The sequence below is a fragment of the Cyphomyrmex costatus genome, unplaced genomic scaffold (genome assembly GCF_001594065.2).
Source record: "Cyphomyrmex costatus isolate MS0001 unplaced genomic scaffold, Ccosl1.0 scaffold70, whole genome shotgun sequence".
Classification (NCBI taxonomy): Eukaryota; Metazoa; Arthropoda; class Insecta; order Hymenoptera; family Formicidae; genus Cyphomyrmex; species Cyphomyrmex costatus.
In genome coordinates, this window is record NW_017280267.1 from 480,356 (window position 1) to 500,885 (window position 20,530).

Consider the following 20,530-nt stretch of genomic DNA (forward strand, 5'->3'; position numbering starts at 1 on the left):
CGACTTTTCCGGTGGGTATCAGTCGGAGTTGGTATCTTTACTTTCCGTTTTATCTCCTATAATGCGCTGATCACCGTTACTAGTTCATTCATTTTTCCTTGCTCGTATCCATTTCCAGTTTCAGATCGGCGAAAACAGGGAGCGATTCCTTAATTGCGCCGAAATAAAAAATGCAAAACTGTTGTCGTCAATTTTGGAGATCTACGTGCGACGACGTCAACGTCGACAAGTAAAATTTGAAATGAGATTTGAATAAAGTATCCTTGACATTTTTGATATTATCTTTTTTTTTTTTATATATAAGTATATGTCATAACGTATATTTAAATAACTCAACAGAATTATGTAAGAATACATACATATATATGTATATAGTTTTGAGGCCATAAGTATACAGCACCTCCATAAATTGACGCTCTACATCTATAATAAAAAGTAAATAGAACAATTTTTTAGGAAAAATATGGTTTTCATCACAGTCTTAATACTTCGTTAGTTTTCATTTGGCATTTATTACTGCGTCTTTTCCAAGAAAATGCAATAAATTGAGCGTGTGATTTATAGTTATAATGTGACCACATATTTCTGAATCTGGGGAGGAATAACTTTATTAAACGGAGAAAAGAAAGAACCAAAAAAAGATAAATATAATATAGCAAATTATTTAAAGGTAGATAAGATAATTGTTTCTACTTGAAATTACCTGCTTTAATAAGGAAGATGAATCCTCTTGAGAAATATATATAACATTTCTGACAACTGTGAAATCTAAATTAATTTTTTAATTAATATTGCTTTTTTAAAATACAAACTCAAAGTTGAGTTTTTCGCTGAATTTTTCATTCTATGAAATAATTGGATAAAATTTATAAATATTATTAAATAAAGAATTTCTTATGATCGTAAACGTGAATATACAAATAAAAAATTAAAATATTTCTCAGCGGCACCTTTTGTTATAGATATGTATAAATATTATATTATGTATATCGTAGATATGTATAACGAGATCTATACAAAGCAGTAAGTAATAACAAATTAGCGGTGACAGCAAGTTTCAAGCCTTTGACAGGCTTTCAATGTAGGTACATCGTTTGCTATAGAAATCTACGTAAATTGGAGAAAAAATTTGCGTACGCGGCACACAGCTTCGCAAGAATAATTGCGTTTCGAGTTTCGAAGCATCTGTAGTGCGATGTACAAAGTACCGTTAGAATCGTTATCGTTCCCGCATCGAGGGTCTGGGATTCGAGTCCTACTTACTAACGGTACCCATTTATTCCAAGCGGAGAGATCCCTCTCCCCCTTCCCAACGCGATCCACGGATCGCGTTTTTTAACGTGGAAGATCCTCCGGTTTATGACTGTTTCACGATAATCGCTTAAGGTTACTGATGATCGGTCGAACAAGAGATACTGTTTTTTTTATTATCGATAACAAGAACGCCGACATTGACTTCTTCCGCTACATTCCTCTGACGTCACGCAGAAGCTATAAAAAGTAGCTAATTTAGAAAAGTATAGACAATTATGACCTATTTATCCGAACGTATGAAAAATTAAGAATTGCAAAACGAAGAAAAATCCTCGGTATATAAAGTTCTAGGAATCGACACTATGCAGTTTTATCTTAAAAGTAAACAAATTCACTAGATGTTACCCATGAAATGATAAATTGTAGTCAAATCGTTCACCTATTTCACTTCATTTTAAGTAAGTAGTTTACAATCTCCAATACAAATAAAATTTAATGTAGTAAATAGAAATTTATTAAGAGGCAAAGAGACAAATCTTTATCAATGTTAAATACAAAATGTCAAAATTTTCCCTAAAATTAAGGTAAACGTCCCAGTAATTGAACATCTACCTATGAACTATGTATGTACATCTGGACTACATGTATCGAACACTTACACAAAATTAAATTACTGAAAATTTATCGTATTATGTCTGTGTCTAATGTATGCTAACGTATAAATTAATTGTAATCTCAGTTTAATTTACTTTTCATCTTTTTCTAATTCGTAAAACTAAAAAACCATGAGCTAATTTAACCGAGATAAAAATTAAACCACATAGAGACGGACATTAGACGCACAAAAAATACAGTTGCGAAATTTCTAACAATAAGATTTCGGTGGAAAATGATATGACGCCCTCACCTCCGATTTTTCTGTAAATTTGTAAATTTGTGCACCTCCACGTGTAGAATATTATTCATCGAGAAAGAAAATAGTCTCAAATCAAAATTTTTTCATGTCGATAAGTTTGAAAAAAAGTGATAATTTTATAATATTTTACAACTGCAAGCGTTACAAGCTATATATATATATATACATATATATATATATATATACATATATCTGACGGTCTTTTAGTTAGATAAACATATATTCTTTAAACAGTTTAAATAAATCGATTTTACCGGATTTTACGCTCCCAGTCGAATATTTTTCGCAATAAATTCTTTACAGATTTTGAGATGTATACAATTAAATTTGGATCATTAATATTTCAGACACGCAGATTTTTTGTGTTGAAAGTCCAATAGCAACGAAGCACAATCATATTTCCGAGAATAAGTTACGTTTCTCGTATTTATCATAAATAATTATTTTTGCGAAGCTCTTTTGTTTTTATTAAGATAGCATGTAAGTACTCATTTTTAATAAATTACTAATCAATTTATTTTCTACAAATATAAATGACTTTTTTTTTTAATCTTTCCTGCATAAATACTTTTGTACACTCATTCATTATATAATACATACTAATCAATTTATTTTCAATAATATAAATATTCTTTTTAATCTCCGCTACGTCAATACTTTTTGCATACTCATTCATTATATAATATAATATATACAGTGAATATTACACATGCTTATATAATAATATATTTTCTGCGTAATTCCCTGCCGTTAATGATCTGAATGTATAAAATTCTTTGGCAATCAACTTATATGTACGTAAAAATTCAGATATTTCGCTCGCAACTTTATCAAATGCAATCACATAAGTTGGTAATGTAACTTTCGCATTGTTAATATAATTATCTCTAAGCCAGATTGTTGCATTCGCAAAGAATTGATCGGCTTCGTCTATATAGTTTTTAGTGTTGCTAAAATTAGGCTCGCATGTTAAAAATCTTATCGATATGTTTACATGTAAATGACTGTACAATGGCGTGCTGTGGCATGGAGTCAAAATCAGTGTGTCCGTCAATGAAGTATTTGTACGAGTAATTTCCTTTCGCAGATTCTCCATTATCGTCAATGTGCCACATTGGTGAATCATGGAAATGAACAATCCAACTATGATATTGCTGCACATGAGTACTGCTACGATTATTTTAAACACATTAGCATTAATGTTTATAAGCAAACGATTAAGACCAGCGAAACTTGTGTATATTAACAATGGCAAAAGTGGTAAGATAAATCGAAATTCCTTATGAGACATTAACGTGTAGATGTTTAAAGTCCAACAGATTACTACTAGCATATGAATTTCTTGAAAATAAGAATTAGGACGCTTATACATTACGTAGCAAGCAAATAGAAATGGAAATAAATGTGACCCGAGCAGCACAGGTAAAGCGACAAAAAAGTACCATACCAAGTGGTTGGTGCCGTATGTGCTCCCGACACCCCTAAGCACGTTCACTTGGAAGAACTTCCAAGGAGTTATAACAAACGTTCCATAACAGTAACTATCTACTAATATAGAAATTATGGCACAAGTAGAACCTATTAAAATACACCGACCAAGCAGTACCTTCTTTTTTGGTTGAAAATAGTAAATGCCAAAAATGTGACGGAAACACAATGGAAACCACATAATTGCAGTGGTGGGTCTTACCATACAGAGAAAACCTATGATCCACAAATAGTTTAAGTTTTGCGCATGGCTTCCTCTCCATGGATAAATTGATAACGCTATAATAGTAAATGCAGTTTCCACTGAGTTTATCAATGTCCTAGTGGCACAATAATACCAGAATGGATTCAAGCACAAGGAGAGCAGCATCCACTTGTTCTGAGTCCATTGGTAAAATCTGTAGTCCGCATAGGCAACGAGAATAGCTTGAAAGACACGGGGTAGGATCGTCAGCAGCAGCACATAATCCAAGGAAAGTATGGCAAGTATCCGATAAAGAATCGATATGAGGAACGGATACATGTAACTACGAATCATTGTTGTCCATTCCCATGTAAGATATCCATAACTAAACGCCAAACGATGAGCCACCTCCAATGACTGCCAGTACTCGTCTGGCACGTGAGTAGTCCGTACCACAATTACGTTGATTAACCGCCATAATATCAGAAATGATAGCAACCCAAACTCTGTTGACAGACGCATTTCAGGTCAGCAGTCTCGAGCGTCTCGAATCTGCATGTATAAACAACGAACACATGAACTTCTCGTGTTTCACGTCAAATTTTTCCACAAATAAATAACCAATTTCGCTCGACCTAGCAAATAAAAATGGAATTGTTTAATTCAGTCATGTCAATTAAGTTCACGCGTTTTTGTCTGAAATTTATACCTCCAAATACTTATCTCGGCAACGAATAAATCTGCTCGACGAGACCGAAACCGAGACGTTCGAACAAGCATCGTCAATCCTTTAAGGTACATTTACATGCAACCGTTAAGGGTATATCCACACACTTGCATAATTGCATAAACATATGCATAAAGAAAATTATCCAATCGCATTTCTCTTATAAAGTCGCACGTAAAATGTGAATGGATAAAGCCTATAGGCCGCAGCACACACTTTTGCATAACGCATAAAGCATGTGCATAAGGAATTTCATTGACCCATTTTCTTATGCATGAGTCAATGGACCAATCAAATACTTTATGTATATGGTTTATGCATTATGCAAAAGTGTGTGCTGCGGCCTTACGCATAAAGCGGGGAGCACAGACTTTTGCATAACGCATAAACCATATACATAAAGAATTTGATTGGTCCATTGACTCATGCATAAGAAAATGGACCAATGAAATTCCTTATGCACATGCTTTATGCGTTATGCAAAAGTCTGTGCTCCCCGCTTAAGAGAACCAACTAGAGGTCCTTCTTTCCCTTCCACTTCACGGAAGAGAAGCATTTTGATTGGTTGATTCTCTTATGCGTCATGCATTATGCGCCGTGCAAAAGTGTGTGCTGCGTCCTTAAGGCGAGAAACACACACTTTTGCATAACGCATAAAGCATGTGCATAAGGAATTTCATTGGCCCATTTTCTTATGCATGAGTCAATGGACCAATCAAATTCTTTGGCCCGTATTCAGAACGCGCTAACAACGATGTTAGCGCGCTAACATGCTATAGTTTACGTCACGTATACTATAGAATTTCAGAGATAAAAGCGCGCTTTTATCGATAAAAGTGCGTTCTGAATACGGGCCAAAGAATTTGATTGGTCCATTGACTCATGCATAAGAAAATGGACCAATGAAATTTCTTATGCACATGCTTTATGCGTTATGCAAAAGTCTGTGCTCCCCGCTTTAAGTGGAACGCACCCTAGACATACTTGCCAAACAAAACAATATGATTGGTTCTTATCTGTAGATCCAACCAATCATGTTTAATTACTCGGCAAGCATATCTAGGCTGCATTCCAAAACGTCCTCTTCGAGGAAGATTTTACTTATTTTACAACTGTTTTCTTCACGCTGATTGGATTGTACTTTCCTGCAAACTAGACGCGGAAACGCTTGCCGCGCGGTAAAATGTGACGCGGTAGCCACTGAGCTTATACAGTTCCTAACATGTTCATTGGCTACTGTGTCACTTTTTGCCACCCAGTGTGCTGGAGCCATTAATTTATCTCTCTCTCTCTCTCTCAACAGTCAATCTTTAAAATAGTCGCAAAACTGGAGCCCTATTGTTGAAAAATGTCGCGTACGAAACATTAGGTATAATATACGTGATGTATACTGTAGTATTACCCTAATTTTTTGCAAATGTTTCTTTTCAATAATAAGGGCCCTGCTCAGTGTACTGAATGCAGCCATTGTAGTATGTATATATATATATATATGTCGTTGCTCAAATGTTCATGCGAGCACGTCCTATTCACCATTACCGCCATTGCCGCCATTACGGTGTTAATACTCGAATCGATCGGGCGAGGTCTATAGATATAACGATACTCCTCGCGAAACGAACGGTATACAATAGTCGATATCGCATCGTCGCAGATAATAAGTCGATAGCTGATCGCCGGGGCCATCGTTGCTTTTCGACGCGAGGGATTGAATTGAACTTCGATAGCCGCGAAAAAGAGCAACTAAGCGACTTCGTCAGAAAGAGGTGCAGTATACGAGGGAAGGAGTCGAATATATCGAATTGGAACGGTGTGTCCGTAGTAAAATTCGTCGCACTCGCGACTCGCGTCGCCGGCGGGTGGCGACTGGCGAGGCGACCGACGCGACGTGGGCCGCGCGTTGCCCACTGGCTACGCGATATGAATTATCAGATTTCTCTCGTCTTCGTTCATTAATATTACATTCATAATTGGATTTTTGAGTGAGCGATCTTTTGCACGTCGATCGCACGTGAATGTTAAAAGGATCGTAAAACGACCTATATATACATGTCTACATTGATGTAACCGCACACCAATCGTACTTGCGAGTGTACGGCATGGAGAATAACAAACAAACGTTGGTGAACATCGTGAATAATCCGGCGGCAAAACCAGGCACATCAGAAGACAACAAGGATGATATACAAATGGTACTGGCGAAAATGATGGAGGAGAAGCACACATATACATACAAGAAATTGGTGGTGCCACCGTCGATGCGGAGTATTTACTGGAAATTCTTTGGATTTCCAGCCACCGACGACGGTGACATTCTTACCAAGGTAAAGATTGTCTGTATACTTTGCAAGACTCAAATCGCCTACAATCGTAATACCAGCAACCTGCGCATGCATCTGCAGAATAAGCACGCTCAAGAACTGAGGGACCTCGAATTATCTAATCTGCCGGCTACGAAACAGATCCTGTCGTTGGACAACAAGGAGCGAAAAATGCAGAAGAAGCTGCTCAAGGGCCTGAGCCCTAAATATATCTATACTACTAATGCAGATGGTACCGTTCAGATAGACGGTGATATACAATTTGTTACAGATCCTAACATAAGTCTGGAGGATGATATCACCATTGGTCAACCACTGAGAGTAATGTTTAAGGGTGGCTCTGGTATTAACAGTAACGGCCAGAACGTGACGTTCCTTATGTCCGAGGAGAATGTTAACCAATCGGTCGATGTAAAAACTGTGTCGGATGCTATAGCAGAGTTTCTAATTATGGATTTGCAATTGCCTGAGATCGTAGAGGGACGTGGATTCCAAAGGCTAGTTGCAACCCTACGCTCACCTTGCGAGATCCCCAGCAAGAACAAGCTGGAAGAAGAGATAATACCCAGAATATACGATAACTTCCGGGAGTCGGTAGCAACTTCCTTGTCCTACATCGCCTCGGAACTGGCATTGACCATCGAAGAGTGGCGATCCAATAACAACGAGAATTTTGTTACTATGTCGGTTTATTATCAAAATGACGAAGAAGCTACTTTGGAATGTAAGATTTTAAGCACTCTTCACGCGCCGTTAGATTGGGATGAGTCCCATTGGGGACTTGTCATAGAATCTCTCTTACTTGAATGGGATCTTAAAATAGAGAAAATAACGGCAGCGGTTGTTAGTACCTCAAGAACAAACTTGCTCACGGCACTAACTAACCGTGGCCTAACTGTGGTACCATGCTTGCTTCATACTCTACAAATGTGTGCGCAAGCTTGCTTTGAGAATCCTGAAGTATCTCAAACATTAGCTAAATGCAGATCGGTTGTTGGTGCTATCATAAGTCACCCTGCTGCACTTGCAACTTTGTCTATGCAAGAACAATTGTCAGATCAGGTATTTTTCCTATGAATTGATATTTATCATAAAATATTTTGTAACACACTCACACCATCTGACGTTTATAAAATATTTATAATTTAATACCGAACAAAACTGTTTAATTAGTATAAACCAATATCATTCACAAGGCATGAAAATTTATTTTGTAGAAGCAACTACATTTTTTGTTATAAAAACAATCTTGTGGTTATTAAACAATGTTCCAATTAAACAGTTTTATTAAAGAAATTTTATAAATGTTTAATAGTTATTGTTCTTTTATTATAGCTGGATGAAAATACTATATTCCTAGATTATCCAGCTATATGGATATCTACATACACAATGCTGGAACAAATAATTGCACGTCGTAACATAATTATCTCTGTATTAGAAAGTACAGAAGGAATAGATCATGAAATGTTTGAAATCACCAATGAACAGTGGAAAATTATGGAAGATATTGTGAATGTTCTCGCACCGTTCAAAGTTACCATTATGACATTAAGCGAAGAAAAAATGCCTTTGATATCTCTGTTGAAACCATTACTTTGGCAACTTGTATCTTCACATCTTAAAATAAAAGAATCAGACAGTGATACTGCCAAGTCTTTTAAAGAATCTTTGTCGGATATGTTGTGCGAACGATATGCGGATTACAATGTCACGTTGCTTCTACAAATTGCAACTACTTTGGATCCTAGGTATGTTAATGTGAAAGTCTTTAGGACTTAACTACAATGAAAGGAATAAGGAACAAGGGATAATAGATTTTAACCTACCAGAAATCAAAGTCACCAGAATACATAATTAATTAAAATATGTTATTCTTTGTTCCTTATTCCTTCCATTGCGTCTTTATAAATATGTTAATTAAGTATATTAGGTGTATAAATAAGTTCCTGCTATATTAACTTTAGATGGTATATAAAAACTGTATTTAAATTTCCGCACCTAATTTATTTTTTCATTAGTAAAGTTGATCAATCTGTATTTTAAAAACTATATATAACAATTTGTAGTTAAACAATTAACTACATTTTTAATTAAATTGAAAATAAAAAGATGTATATTCGCCATTGTATGTTTTACTATTTTCATTGCGGTAAAATCCCGGTTGAATAATTTATGAGACATAAGACTAAAGCACAATCGAAAATTACAAACAGTAGAAACAGAGGGTAACAGATTTCAACAAATCAGAAAAATTGTATATTTTAGTTTCTTATAGGTTGATATTTGTTAATCCTTGCTCCTATTGCCTAGATTTTTCATTTATATTTTAGGCCTTATGGAGGTAAAATTGTATTTAAAAGGCCGTATCAAGATTGGTTTAAAAGATTTAAAAATGATGATTTTGATGTGTGCGTGAGAGAGAGAGAGATATGAGCGTGCATCGAAGTATTCCTTCACTGTGGCATTTGTATGTTTGAAAAATTGCAAAGTAGTCCTCATCGATTTTAGGGTGAAAGTTTTGATAAACACAAATATAATATGAATTTTGCACCATGAATTCGCATACAAATTCTAATGAATTACTGCTACTAAATTTAATATTGAAATATCTCAGAAATGGTTGGCCATTTATGCTCAAATAAGAATAATAATAATATGTATATTCAGGGGAACACATTATAATCCAGCCAAGTTTCATTGAAATCTATGAGGATACTTCTGAGCATTCCATTGTAAGCCCACTAATTGAAGTAACTTTGGGAACACATATGTTTTATTATGTACATACTATATATGTGTATATATATATATATATTTAACTTTCATTTTATATTGCAGATTTAAAACAATGCCGTATGTCACTGAGGAAGATAAAAATGTAGTTAGCACACCTATAAAGGAAATGTTGACGAAATTGATTCAGGAAGAATCTGGAGATGTTTTGATAAAGACTGAAGATGAAGCAGTACCAAGTAAAAAAACTAGAGTTTCAGGTATTTTTTAAAGATAATTACATATAACGCATCTTTAGTTATGCAGACAACGTGAAATAGACATTTTAGACCGATTTTTAATTACAGGTATGGAGTTCTTACTTGGTAGCTTATGCACTACAAAGGCCGGTATGCCCGCAGAGGAAAAAGCTGATCTTGAAATTGTTCAATATCAGTCGGAACCTACGGCACCTCTCGATTATTGTCCGCTGCAATGGTGGTCAAAGGTATCTGCGAAATGTCCAAATCTAGCAAGGTTAGTGAGCAGATATCATTGTGTGCCTGCTTGTTGTGCACCACCTTCACGAATCCCGCCAGACGTGCAGATTCAATACGATACAAGGCGAGCAACTTTGCCGCCTCATCTGATTGATAAACTAATCTTTTTGCATGGTAATCATACCATGCAAATATGATAGAAGTTTCTAAGCTTCCAACATGCTGCCTGAAAAATATTTCACTGTGGTATATAGGATATTTTCACAATGTATCGAATTTACTTGCAATAATTTAGTCAAAAATGATACATGTTCAAGTAAACTCTTTGTACAACTTTTCCTAATTTTGGATACAATGTATAAGTATTATGTAAGTATCTATGATTCAAAGAATGTCAATTTTGTTTTTACTTTTATTAAATATGACATTCCTAAGATTCGATATAAAAATGAGATCGATCATTATATAATAAGCGAAATATGATGCATATAAGGTGAGGTTAATATAAAAGTTTTTGCATAATTTAATTTTTATTTAATATAATTTATAATCAATAGAAATCGATATAATAAAGATCTCTTGTAGAGAGAAGTTGTTTTTACAAGTTCTAGATTTCCTTTTTTAAAATATTCACATTTTACATAATAAAAAATATTTCGTATGTCTCGAAACTTTTCGATCAAGAAATAGGATTGCTCTTTTATATATTTTAATACATCAGATCCACATGAAATTAAGAAATAAAAAGTTAAGATCAAATATTTGTGTGACCAATTCTAAAGTTTGTTCATTACAGAAAAATTATATATAGAAAATATATGTATAGACTATAGAATACAGTTATATTATGTATACATTACAGCTATTATGAGTAATAATAATTATTAATAATAATTATTAATAATAATAATTATTATTAGTAAATTGTATCTTATAAAGATGGTTCAAGTATGAGCAAAACTTTACAATGAGTACTCACACGAACAGAGTTGCCTACAATTATTTAGATATAGAGCGTAAATAGACAGTCCCACCTATTACTCAATGTAAATATGTCTACCAACATTAATTTGTTTTCACAAAAAAGTCTTGTTCATATTTTAACCATTCATATATTTTATGTTTCAATATAATACTACCACGGATTGTGTCAGAGTTCGTTGTATTTTTCCTTTTAATACAAATTTGATAAAATATCTAATAACATATAATTTTTTATTCATACATGTCGTAATATGTACACATGCACGTGCGCGCGCACGCGCACGCGCACACACACACACACACACACACACAAATACAGTGGCGTGCAAAAATTTCCGATAACATTTTGTATTTTAATTTATAAACAAAAAATCTGTTAAGATTTTAATTATCGGGTATTAGCACAAGATGTGAGTAATGAAATCTTGTATAATAGTAATAATAATAATTATCCTTGGGAGGCGGCCTCCTTGGCAGAAGCCCACCAACGCAGACAAAGTCCATTGTGTCTTCCCGGTTGAATCAACTCCTGGTTAGTCCAGACCTGTTTTCCTCCAGAAACAGAGGAGATGACTCCCTGACTTGGAGTTGACATACCTGCTCAGACTTGAGAAATTCCGAGCCTAGTATGAACCATCTACTTCCAACGTAAGCTGAATCACTCACACAGCATGTGAAGAGTGGTTTCTTCGCTATGCTTGCACTTCCTGCATTTTGAAGTATCACAATGCCCCAGCTTATGCATGTGGTAGTTGGTGGAGCTATGACCCGTGTAGATCTGTACTGCCAGTCTAGCTTTTCTTCTTCTTGAGACTCTAATACTCTTGGCAAGGTTCTTACAGGGAACCTCTCTTATCAAAACCTTCGCCTGCCACTCGCCTTTGGTCCTTGTCTCTTTTTTCCAGAAGTCGATGTGGCGTTCCCACAACCAGCACCTTATCATAGCCTTATCAATACAGCTGGGTATTCCAAGGGTCAGTTCTGATCCCACCAGACTGGTTGATGAACCGATTCTTGCAAGTTCATCAGCAATCTCGTTGCCTCTGATCCCTGAGTGTCCAGGGACCTATATACAACAGTAACGTCGTTATTGATTGATAGCTGGTCTAAGGTGCGTCTGCATTCTCAGACCAGCCGAGAATCAAAGACACATGCCCCCAGCGCTCCTAGAACTGTCCTACTGTCAGAGCAAAATCTTGTACTAATGCCTATAATAATAATAATAATAATTTTATCAGGGTCTTTTTTATAAATTAAGATACAAAATTTACCTTACTGACTGGAAACTTGCACGCCACTGTATATATACATATATATGTACATATGTATATATACATATTATATAATGAATTATATTATTATAAACGATTAATAAACACATTGTTACATAAATATAAATGTGATTTAATCCGATATGCATTATATCGAATTAATGCACTTAATTGCATTTCATTATTTATATTGTTTGGTATTATTATTGGTTTATAAAGTGTATAATCAAATAGCATTTACTGTTTTCCTATAAATATTTATTATTAAAAAGTGCTCAATGTGTATAATTAGAATCATTTCTTATTACATCGAAAAATAAACTATGAAAATAATATAACTAATACTAATACGAAGCCTTTAACTTGAATCTTTAATTGTTTATATATAATTTCGCGTGAATTTATATACTAATATACGTAGTTTAACATCAACATAAGATGCTATAAAAGAGCATCAATTAATTATTAATTTGTTTTAATTCATGATAGTATCATGGTAGTTTATTAGAGTTGCGTTTCAAGACCGATGATTATTCGGCGCGCATTTTGGGGGAACTACGTATATTAGTATATAAATTCACACGAAATTATATATAAGCAATTAAAGACCCAAGCTAGACTGTTATAAGCTTCGTATTCGTATGTTCTTACATTAACGGTCTTTAGTATTGAATATTATTTATAATATAATTCTATGTATACTTTTATGATCTCTTTAGTTCAATTTTACATTAATATAAAAATAAAGAGATCACATATAATAAGTCACAGATAAATGTAATAAACTTATATATTATTTATCTTAAATGTCAATTATTTTGAATTTATTAACAAATTCTAATACACAATTAAATACATAAGTCATCAGCCAAGTATTATGATTTCAATTTTGTATAATGTACAGTAAGTTACCAATGATAAAAATTGATCAATCAGATTACACCCATTCGGAATACCTAGAAGCATAGCATGCTACAAGGTTTCCTCGTTCTTACTATACATTCTCACAATTATAATAAATAAATTAATGCGTAGATAAATAAGTAAATTATTAAACTATCTATCTACACATTTATTGATTTATATATTTTTATTTACTTATGATGAGTCCAGTAGTGGAAGCCGGGACGAAACGCCAAAAATTACGTGATATTCTTCGCAATATATAATATTAGAATAAATTATCAGATTTAGATTTCAAATTGTAATTTGACTCTTATTCGCCCTATTTAACGTGTTAATTATTATTAAGTAAAAGAGTCCTTCAAATCTTCAATACATTTTTATTTATTTATTAATATGAACAATTATAATAAATTTTAATCAGAAGGATGTACAGTAAGCACGAAAAGTCGTATGGTATACTGCTTTTCTATGCAATCCAGTTGGGTGCAATCTGATTAATCGACTTCAATCATTAATAACTCGATAAATATTAATCTGAACTAAAATTGGAAAAAAAACTTTCAGTTAAAAATTTCATTCTCTTTCACTCGTAGAAATGTTAATTAAGTTATGGAAGACCTTGTGTATATATGTATGTGTGCGCGCGCGCGCGCGTATGTGTGTGTGGTGTGTGAATAATCATATAAATTGCACTAATCACAATGACACAAAAGATAATCTGTAAAAAGTTTACAGTAATGATTTTTTTTCATGAATGTATGCATTGACATAATAATTTTTCAATAATGTGTAAAATTATCTTTTCCTTGATCTCAAAGGATTTAATATAGAACATACTTATATAAAAATATGTATATAAAAGATTTGTAATAAAAGTTTTTTACACAATGTGTATAAACTGTACAACGTATGTATAATACATTAATTTAGAAACTAATATATGGATATATCAACTTCGTTTTATTTATGTATAATCATATAAATTTGTATAAATACAAATACATTGTATAAATAGCTTAAGATAGTAAATTTAAAATACATAGATATATTCTTACATCTATATTATCAAAGCTACAATTACCCTTTATGTTTCATCGAAAATTTATTTACATGTAATTATGGAATACTCAATTGCTTTTGTACCCAAGCAGAACTTTTGTAGAATCTTGGATCACCGATTCTCAGAGAGGCTCTTTTGTAGAAGTAATAATATAGCACTGCAACTTCGTAAACATCCTGAATTATCATTTATTTATCAACGAGACAACAATCTTAAGTTTTTCTAACGTTATACCTGTTCTATGTGTAGAATAAAGAGTGTGAAATTCTTTTGTCCAATAATGTTTTAATGGCATTGACCAATGTATACTGATGTGCCATGTATGCAAACTAATTGATAATATCATATAGATGATACATAATACTAATGTCATACGGAATCTTGTGTACAGTAGCTGTATCAAACCAGCCTAAAAATGAAACCTGTTTTATTTATCTCTATCAAATATACATAATATAGGAGCCATAAAAACTTTTCAGTCAGTAATATAATTTAATAGTTCCAGCTTTAAATAGAATACTATAGCAAATGTCAGTTGCACTCAAATTAAGCTTGTTTTACATCAACCAAGTTTGTCAGTATCATTTAAATGATTATGAAATGGCAGATTTTGCTTGATTTCTATGGTTGATCTGCCATCATATTCTATTATAATTTTGCTAAGGAATCTCACAATCTAATAATATGGAGAGTGAATTGAGTTAGTTTTTACATATGATAACATTATAGCTTATAATACAATGAATAAAAATATCATCAGATACAAGGCTTAATAATAGATAGTTTTTGAGCTATATTTAGCTACAGGTTTATCTGTACCAAAGGTATAAAATTTGTGTTCACAGAACATCTTTGATACATTATAGCCCAAAAAGTAGCAATTATTGAGTCTGTTTTTTGTTCACCACATTATGAGCTACACTATATGTGAAAATTAATGCAGGATCTAGATTAGAAGTCGTAGACAATCGTGGGATTTAAAAAAAAAAAATCGTAGAAAATTAACTAATCATAATCTAATATGAAAAGAATAACTGATTAATTAATTTTCTATGACTTAAGATCTCACGACATATCTATGACTCCTATAAATCCCATATAGCTCATCATTTCATCAGAATTTTTCAATTCACTTAAGAATCAAACTTTTAAAATACGTCTCATCCAAAATTTTATTTTCTAAATTAGAGAGATAACATAATGTTTAGTGATAAAATATTTATATTTTAAGCTAGTCTAAAATGATCATTCTTTTCACAGTCAATTTATGTGCTGAAAAAAGCCTAGACATTCGAAGTTTTGCATATTTTTTAACTGACGATTAACAAAATAAATTTTTTTATACTTTTAACACACATTTTTTAAGTAATTTATTTAATATCCTATTGATTGGTATGTTACTTTTCTGTAAAGTTTTCTTTCTAGTTTTCTGCAAATTGTAAATTTTAGATAAAATGCATTTTGAAAGTCTGCTTTCACTTATAGAATGTATTTTCAACAGATTAACACGCGATAAATTTATAGTATAACATTCCCTATATTTTTCTGTAATTTCGTAAATTTGTGTATTTTCATACGTAGAATATATTTTAAGTAGAAAAATTGTCACTAAATTCTTGTTTTTCTCTTTTTTTAATTTCAAAGTTTTTTTATGTCAATATAAAAAGAGTAAGACAAATTCTGTATTACAAACTATTCTCTATAATTTAAATTATATAAAACAGTTTTTAATTAATTAAAGCAGAGAATATATAGAGAATTATTGTTAAATTATCACTTCTTTACTTATTGACAAAAAAAAATCAAAATTTGAGCAATGAGACCTCTCTCTCTCTCTCCTCGAGATATAAATTCTACTCATGAAAATACACAAATGTAAAAACATTTAATTACAAATTTGGGTACATGTTCACCTGGAAGATGTAAGTGGAAAAGAAATTTACTAAGAGTAACGTGAGGGCTACGATGAGGCAAAAGTCTTGAATCCTGAAATTGTTGATATTGATTAAACGCAGTTCCATGATGTTAAATAGGTCGTCGCAATAGAGACATAACAAAAATTATAAAAAATTATTACGTACACATAAAGTACCAGCAAGTCGGTTGGGTGTTGTCTGGCAAAGCTAGCGAATGAATTTATGCAAACGTCAAAGAGCAATATAACATATTGCAGGATTATGATAACCATATATTGCCTTGTGTTTAAGGAACTCATTTACTAAGTATTCGTTGCTATTTGTACATAAGAAATATCGTGAAACGTAAAAACAAACATAAGCTGATGAAACGTTAAATTATCGTGCAAGGTGATTGCTATGTTGCCATCAGTTGCCATGGCAACTGTTACCTAACCCAACTTGACCGTCCACAAAACTCTTGGCGCGAACGACGTGACAGTTTGAAGCCTTGAAGGTTTTTCTTCTTCTTTCCAAACGACGCTGCAACGGGCTTTAAGCCTTTCAAATTTCACCACGACTTAAGCCTTCTTATTCTTAATCAATTAATCAATACTATTGCTAACGGCGTGGATAAACCGCGAGCGTCTGAAGTGTGCTACGCACACAGCTACATGACACCTCAGTTTGAAGGTTAAGTAAATTCACGAGATACCGCCACATTGCACACCTCTGGCCTCTGCTTCGTATCCTATTCGTTTACAGTTTCACGACAATCGCAACATCGTGCATAAATACCTGTTGATCTTAATCGACAGAATGAAGTGTATTACTCCCGAAATTTCGTGGCATAATCGCGATCCAGTCCTGAGTATCGATGTACAAAGCGATGTGTACGAAAATGCGAAAGGAGAAATGTTTTGGAGAGTGGCGACTGGAGGAGCAGATTGCCATGTTTTGGTAACGTAATTAAATAAATTAGAAGTTGTAAAGACTCATGTAAAAATATTATTAGATATAAAAATTCGTTTTTACTGAATAAGGCATTTACTTTTCTTATTTGTATTATTTACATATTGATCGATTTTCTATTTATTATTGTAATTATACTAGGTATTTATTTTGAGCAAAACTAAAGTAAATAATAGCAGTCTTATTTTTCTTCATATATGTGTATTAATAAAGAAAATGTGTATCATATATAAAAAAAGAAAATCACAAAAATTTGTAACTATGGAAAATTAAGTTACATTATAATAAATAATAGAGAGAAAGAATGTGTAATATTTAGTTTAAATAATAATAATAATAGTCCAAATAGCATACATTATTTGCAATATTAATGGAACATAATACTAAAATTTGTACAAGATTCTATTAATGTTGTCAGATGTTTTACTAATAAGGATTTGTTTAATATCTTGATTTAATTATATTTACACATTCAGATTTGGCATTTGACAACAACCAATTATGGTGGAGCTACTGTGAGCTTTGCAGCAGATTTGGTTCGTCATCAAAGGGCAGTAAATGTTGTGAGATTTTCTCCGTCAAAGGAAATTCTAGCATCAGGAGATGATGGTTTGACCACTTAATGTTATTTTATTTTTCATGTTCTTATCTTGTTAAGAAAACCTAAACCACAATTGATTTTAATATACAGAATCGATTATTATTTTGTGGAAAGTCAAGGAAGGAAGAGACTTATCTCCGCCTTCAGATGATACTGAAAATAAAGAACAATGGACTTCCTGGAAAGTACTGAAAGGTCATATTGAAGACGTTTATGATATTAGTTGGTCGCCGGACTCTAATTTTTTAATCTCGGGATCTGTTGATAATACTGCTATACTGTGGGATATTCAGAAAGGTCGTAAAACTGCGATATTACAAGACCACAAAGGTTTTGTACAAGGAGTGTCTTGGGATCCCTGTAATCAATATGTATGCACTATTAGTACAGACAGGTGTGTAATCCATAATTAAACAGCCAGTTGGAAAAAACCGTCGTCTCCTCTTGAAATTTTTTGGCAAGAACAAAAAGCTTTTACTATTTTTCTCAATCAAGCTATCAATAAAATTTTGAAGAATTGAGGAAAATCCATTGTTTTAGTTAATAAAATGTAGCATAAGTATAAGAAATATAATAATTTCTATTTATTAAAATAGAATGGACTGATTTTTCAACTGAAGAAGAAATTTTTAATTGACTTCTTGTAACAAATCTCTGCCATTTTTATTACCGACTAATGTATATAATTATATTTGCAACAGTAGAAGCTTGAAGTTTTATTATAACTTCTTTTACAATTGGATTCATATTCTCCTTTAATATTTTTAATTTGGTATGATTTATAAATGTTTTACATCTTCTTAACTCGTTTAATTCGTAACCAAAGAGCTAAGGAAGGTTTTGCAATATTTTGTTTTTTTTTTTAAATTTTTGATATAGCTGCTCTCGCGTATTGGCTATTCAATTATAAATTATGCAATTAAAAAAGCATCTGTCAAATTTTAATTGTGAATCAAATTCATTATTTTCAGATACTGCCGTTTAATAAGCATTGCCACAAAGAAAGTCGTTCAGCGCGTTTATAAGTCTAAAATTCCGACACCATCTGGCATTTCATTGGAAGGGAAGCTCGTGCGTCGTCTATTTTACGACGACACCTTCAAATCTTTCTTCCGCCGACTGACCTTCTCGATAGATGGATCCCTAATTTTTGTTCCATCTGGAATAATCGAGTCGCAGGAGACCACAGGGACTGTATCAAATGCAGTAATTGTTTTCTCTAGAGAAGATATAAGAGAGTCAGTATTAAATCTCTAGTAATTCTATTGTAAACCCGTAACTTGGCTTAAAAAGCAATCTTAATGATAAAATCGACTTTCTTTTAGACCAATAATGATCTTACCTACTTTAAATGAATGTACTATAGCAGTACGATGTTGTCCTGTGTATTTTGAATTACGAAAGGATGGTCCAGCTGCTTTGGTACCGTTGCCTTACAGAATGATACTCGCTGTCGCTACACAGAGTTCTATATTATTCTACGATACACAGCAGACTTCTCCAATCGGTGTGGTGTCGCTAATTCATTATGGTAGACTAAATGATCTTTCATGGTACGTGATTGTCAATATGGTATATTCGAATTATTTGCGAGTCTTAGCGTCTTTTCTTATAGGTCTAGCGATGGTAAAATTTTAATTACATCTTCGAGCGATGGCTACTGTTCCATAATACACTTTGAAGAAGGTGAACTAGGGAAAGTTTATGAGATAAAAGAAAATTCTTTACAAAAGAGTATAAAGGAAACTATAAAGGAAGTACCTAAAAGTTCTAGTAAAAAATCTTTGTACAGTACAATCAAAAACAAAAACAATGTTCCAACAATATTCGATGTAGATGATTGTGCGATGGACATTGAACTTATAAAAAGTAACACAACCAACGCAATAACAAATAATCAAGCTGAAAAACTTAAGGGACAGAAACTGAACGAAATTATTAGTAGTGAAAATATTAGATCAGAAAGTAATTTACAGATTGACAAGAAATTAAATGAAGAAGAAACAGAAGATATCAAATTGGTGTATAACGAAGAAAACAGTAGCGATGGGACCAAAATCAAAACCAGAAATACTCCGCCAAAGTCTGCTCCTATTATATGTCACAAAACTCCTAGAAGGGTGAAATTAATAACTTTGTCGAGTCCAAAAGGACTCAAGAAACAATAGTTTGTAAAACAGATATGCTATGTAATTATTAAATATATAATTATTTTTATAATGTATAATATTAATCAGAGCGTAAAAAGAGTACTCATGGCGAATATTTTTAAAAATGTAGATTTTTAGTTATAAATAATGATAAAGATAAAAAATTATTCTTGTATGTATAAAATATCTTTGACCTCTCTCGGACGCAGTTTGTGTGTAAAGAGAAGCATTCCTGTACCTTGAACCATTCCCGAGAAAACAATGACCGATAATGCACCTTATATGTAGGTGTGCACCTACACACGCAATTGTCATGAATACTATAACAGTCTAAGCTGATTCGCGTCGCTTATGAACTCCGGTTCATAGACAGATGATACCGTGTACATATAGCGATGCTATTAAATGGCGAAGCGCAGTGATCGTACTATCCGCAAAGTCAGACAGTGAACGAGTCGTGGTCCGACACGCTGTTTCCTATCGAGTGCATTCGAATAATCATATATCGGAAAATGGTGAGTACTTGTTTCTCTATTATATCTTTTTCATTAATATCGGATATTTTCAATTATTATAATTTTCGTAA

The 20,530-nt window shown here is 32.8% G+C and overlaps 4 protein-coding genes across 4 annotated transcripts; 2 read left to right on the plus strand and 2 right to left on the minus strand.

The window, feature by feature from the left end:
• Positions 1–2,873: 2,873 nt before the first annotated feature.
• PIG-B (phosphatidylinositol glycan anchor biosynthesis class B) lies at positions 2,874–4,602 on the minus strand. The gene is made up of 2 exons (XM_018548032.1): positions 4,552–4,602; positions 2,874–4,477 (listed from the first exon to the last, which is right to left on the minus strand). The coding sequence occupies exon 2, from the start codon at positions 4,362–4,364 to the stop codon at positions 2,874–2,876; it is 1,491 nt and encodes a 496-aa protein (XP_018403534.1). The 5' UTR covers positions 4,365–4,477; positions 4,552–4,602.
• A 1,930-nt stretch (positions 4,603–6,532) lies between these two features.
• LOC108780472 (DNA replication-related element factor) lies at positions 6,533–10,302 on the plus strand. The gene is made up of 4 exons (XM_018548194.1): positions 6,533–7,952; positions 8,226–8,641; positions 9,732–9,886; positions 9,974–10,302. The coding sequence occupies exons 1-4, from the start codon at positions 6,669–6,671 to the stop codon at positions 10,300–10,302; spliced, it is 2,184 nt and encodes a 727-aa protein (XP_018403696.1). The 5' UTR covers positions 6,533–6,668.
• Positions 10,303–14,284: 3,982 nt separating this feature from the next.
• LOC108780475 (transmembrane protein 138) lies at positions 14,285–16,635 on the minus strand. The gene is made up of 4 exons (XM_018548197.1): positions 16,408–16,635; positions 16,240–16,312; positions 14,561–14,735; positions 14,285–14,489 (listed from the first exon to the last, which is right to left on the minus strand). Exons 1-4 carry the CDS (start codon positions 16,539–16,541, stop codon positions 14,383–14,385), a joined length of 489 nt encoding a protein of 162 aa, XP_018403699.1. The 5' UTR covers positions 16,542–16,635; the 3' UTR covers positions 14,285–14,382.
• Positions 16,636–17,022: 387 nt separating this feature from the next.
• Caf1-105 (chromatin assembly factor 1, p105 subunit) lies at positions 17,023–20,027 on the plus strand. The gene is made up of 6 exons (XM_018548155.1): positions 17,023–17,181; positions 17,670–17,802; positions 17,885–18,188; positions 18,766–19,032; positions 19,120–19,347; positions 19,410–20,027. The coding sequence occupies exons 1-6, from the start codon at positions 17,041–17,043 to the stop codon at positions 19,960–19,962; spliced, it is 1,626 nt and encodes a 541-aa protein (XP_018403657.1). The 5' UTR covers positions 17,023–17,040; the 3' UTR covers positions 19,963–20,027.
• The last annotated feature ends 503 nt before the right edge of the window (positions 20,028–20,530 follow it).

Coding starts and splice junctions, on each gene's coding strand:
- PIG-B (XM_018548032.1), bottom strand. CDS start 4,364: ATGCGTCTGTCAACAGAGTTTGGGTTGCTATCATTTCTGATATTATGG.
- LOC108780472 (XM_018548194.1), top strand. CDS start 6,669: ATGGAGAATAACAAACAAACGTTGGTGAACATCGTGAATAATCCGGCG. Junction 7,953..8,225: donor AAGAACAATTGTCAGATCAG/GTATTTTTCCTA, acceptor CTTTTATTATAG/CTGGATGAAAATACTATATT. Junction 9,887..9,973: donor TAAAAAAACTAGAGTTTCAG/GTATTTTTTAAA, acceptor TTTTAATTACAG/GTATGGAGTTCTTACTTGGT.
- LOC108780475 (XM_018548197.1), bottom strand. CDS start 16,541: ATGAGTTCCTTAAACACAAGGCAATATATGGTTATCATAATCCTGCAA. Junction 16,313..16,407: donor GACTTGCTGGTACTTTATGT/GTACGTAATAAT, acceptor CAACAATTTCAG/GATTCAAGACTTTTGCCTCA. Junction 14,490..14,560: donor TTATTCTACACATAGAACAG/GTATAACGTTAG, acceptor ATGTTTACGAAG/TTGCAGTGCTATATTATTAC.
- Caf1-105 (XM_018548155.1), top strand. CDS start 17,041: ATGAAGTGTATTACTCCCGAAATTTCGTGGCATAATCGCGATCCAGTC. Junction 17,182..17,669: donor GAGCAGATTGCCATGTTTTG/GTAACGTAATTA, acceptor TTACACATTCAG/ATTTGGCATTTGACAACAAC. Junction 19,348..19,409: donor AGACTAAATGATCTTTCATG/GTACGTGATTGT, acceptor CTTTTCTTATAG/GTCTAGCGATGGTAAAATTT.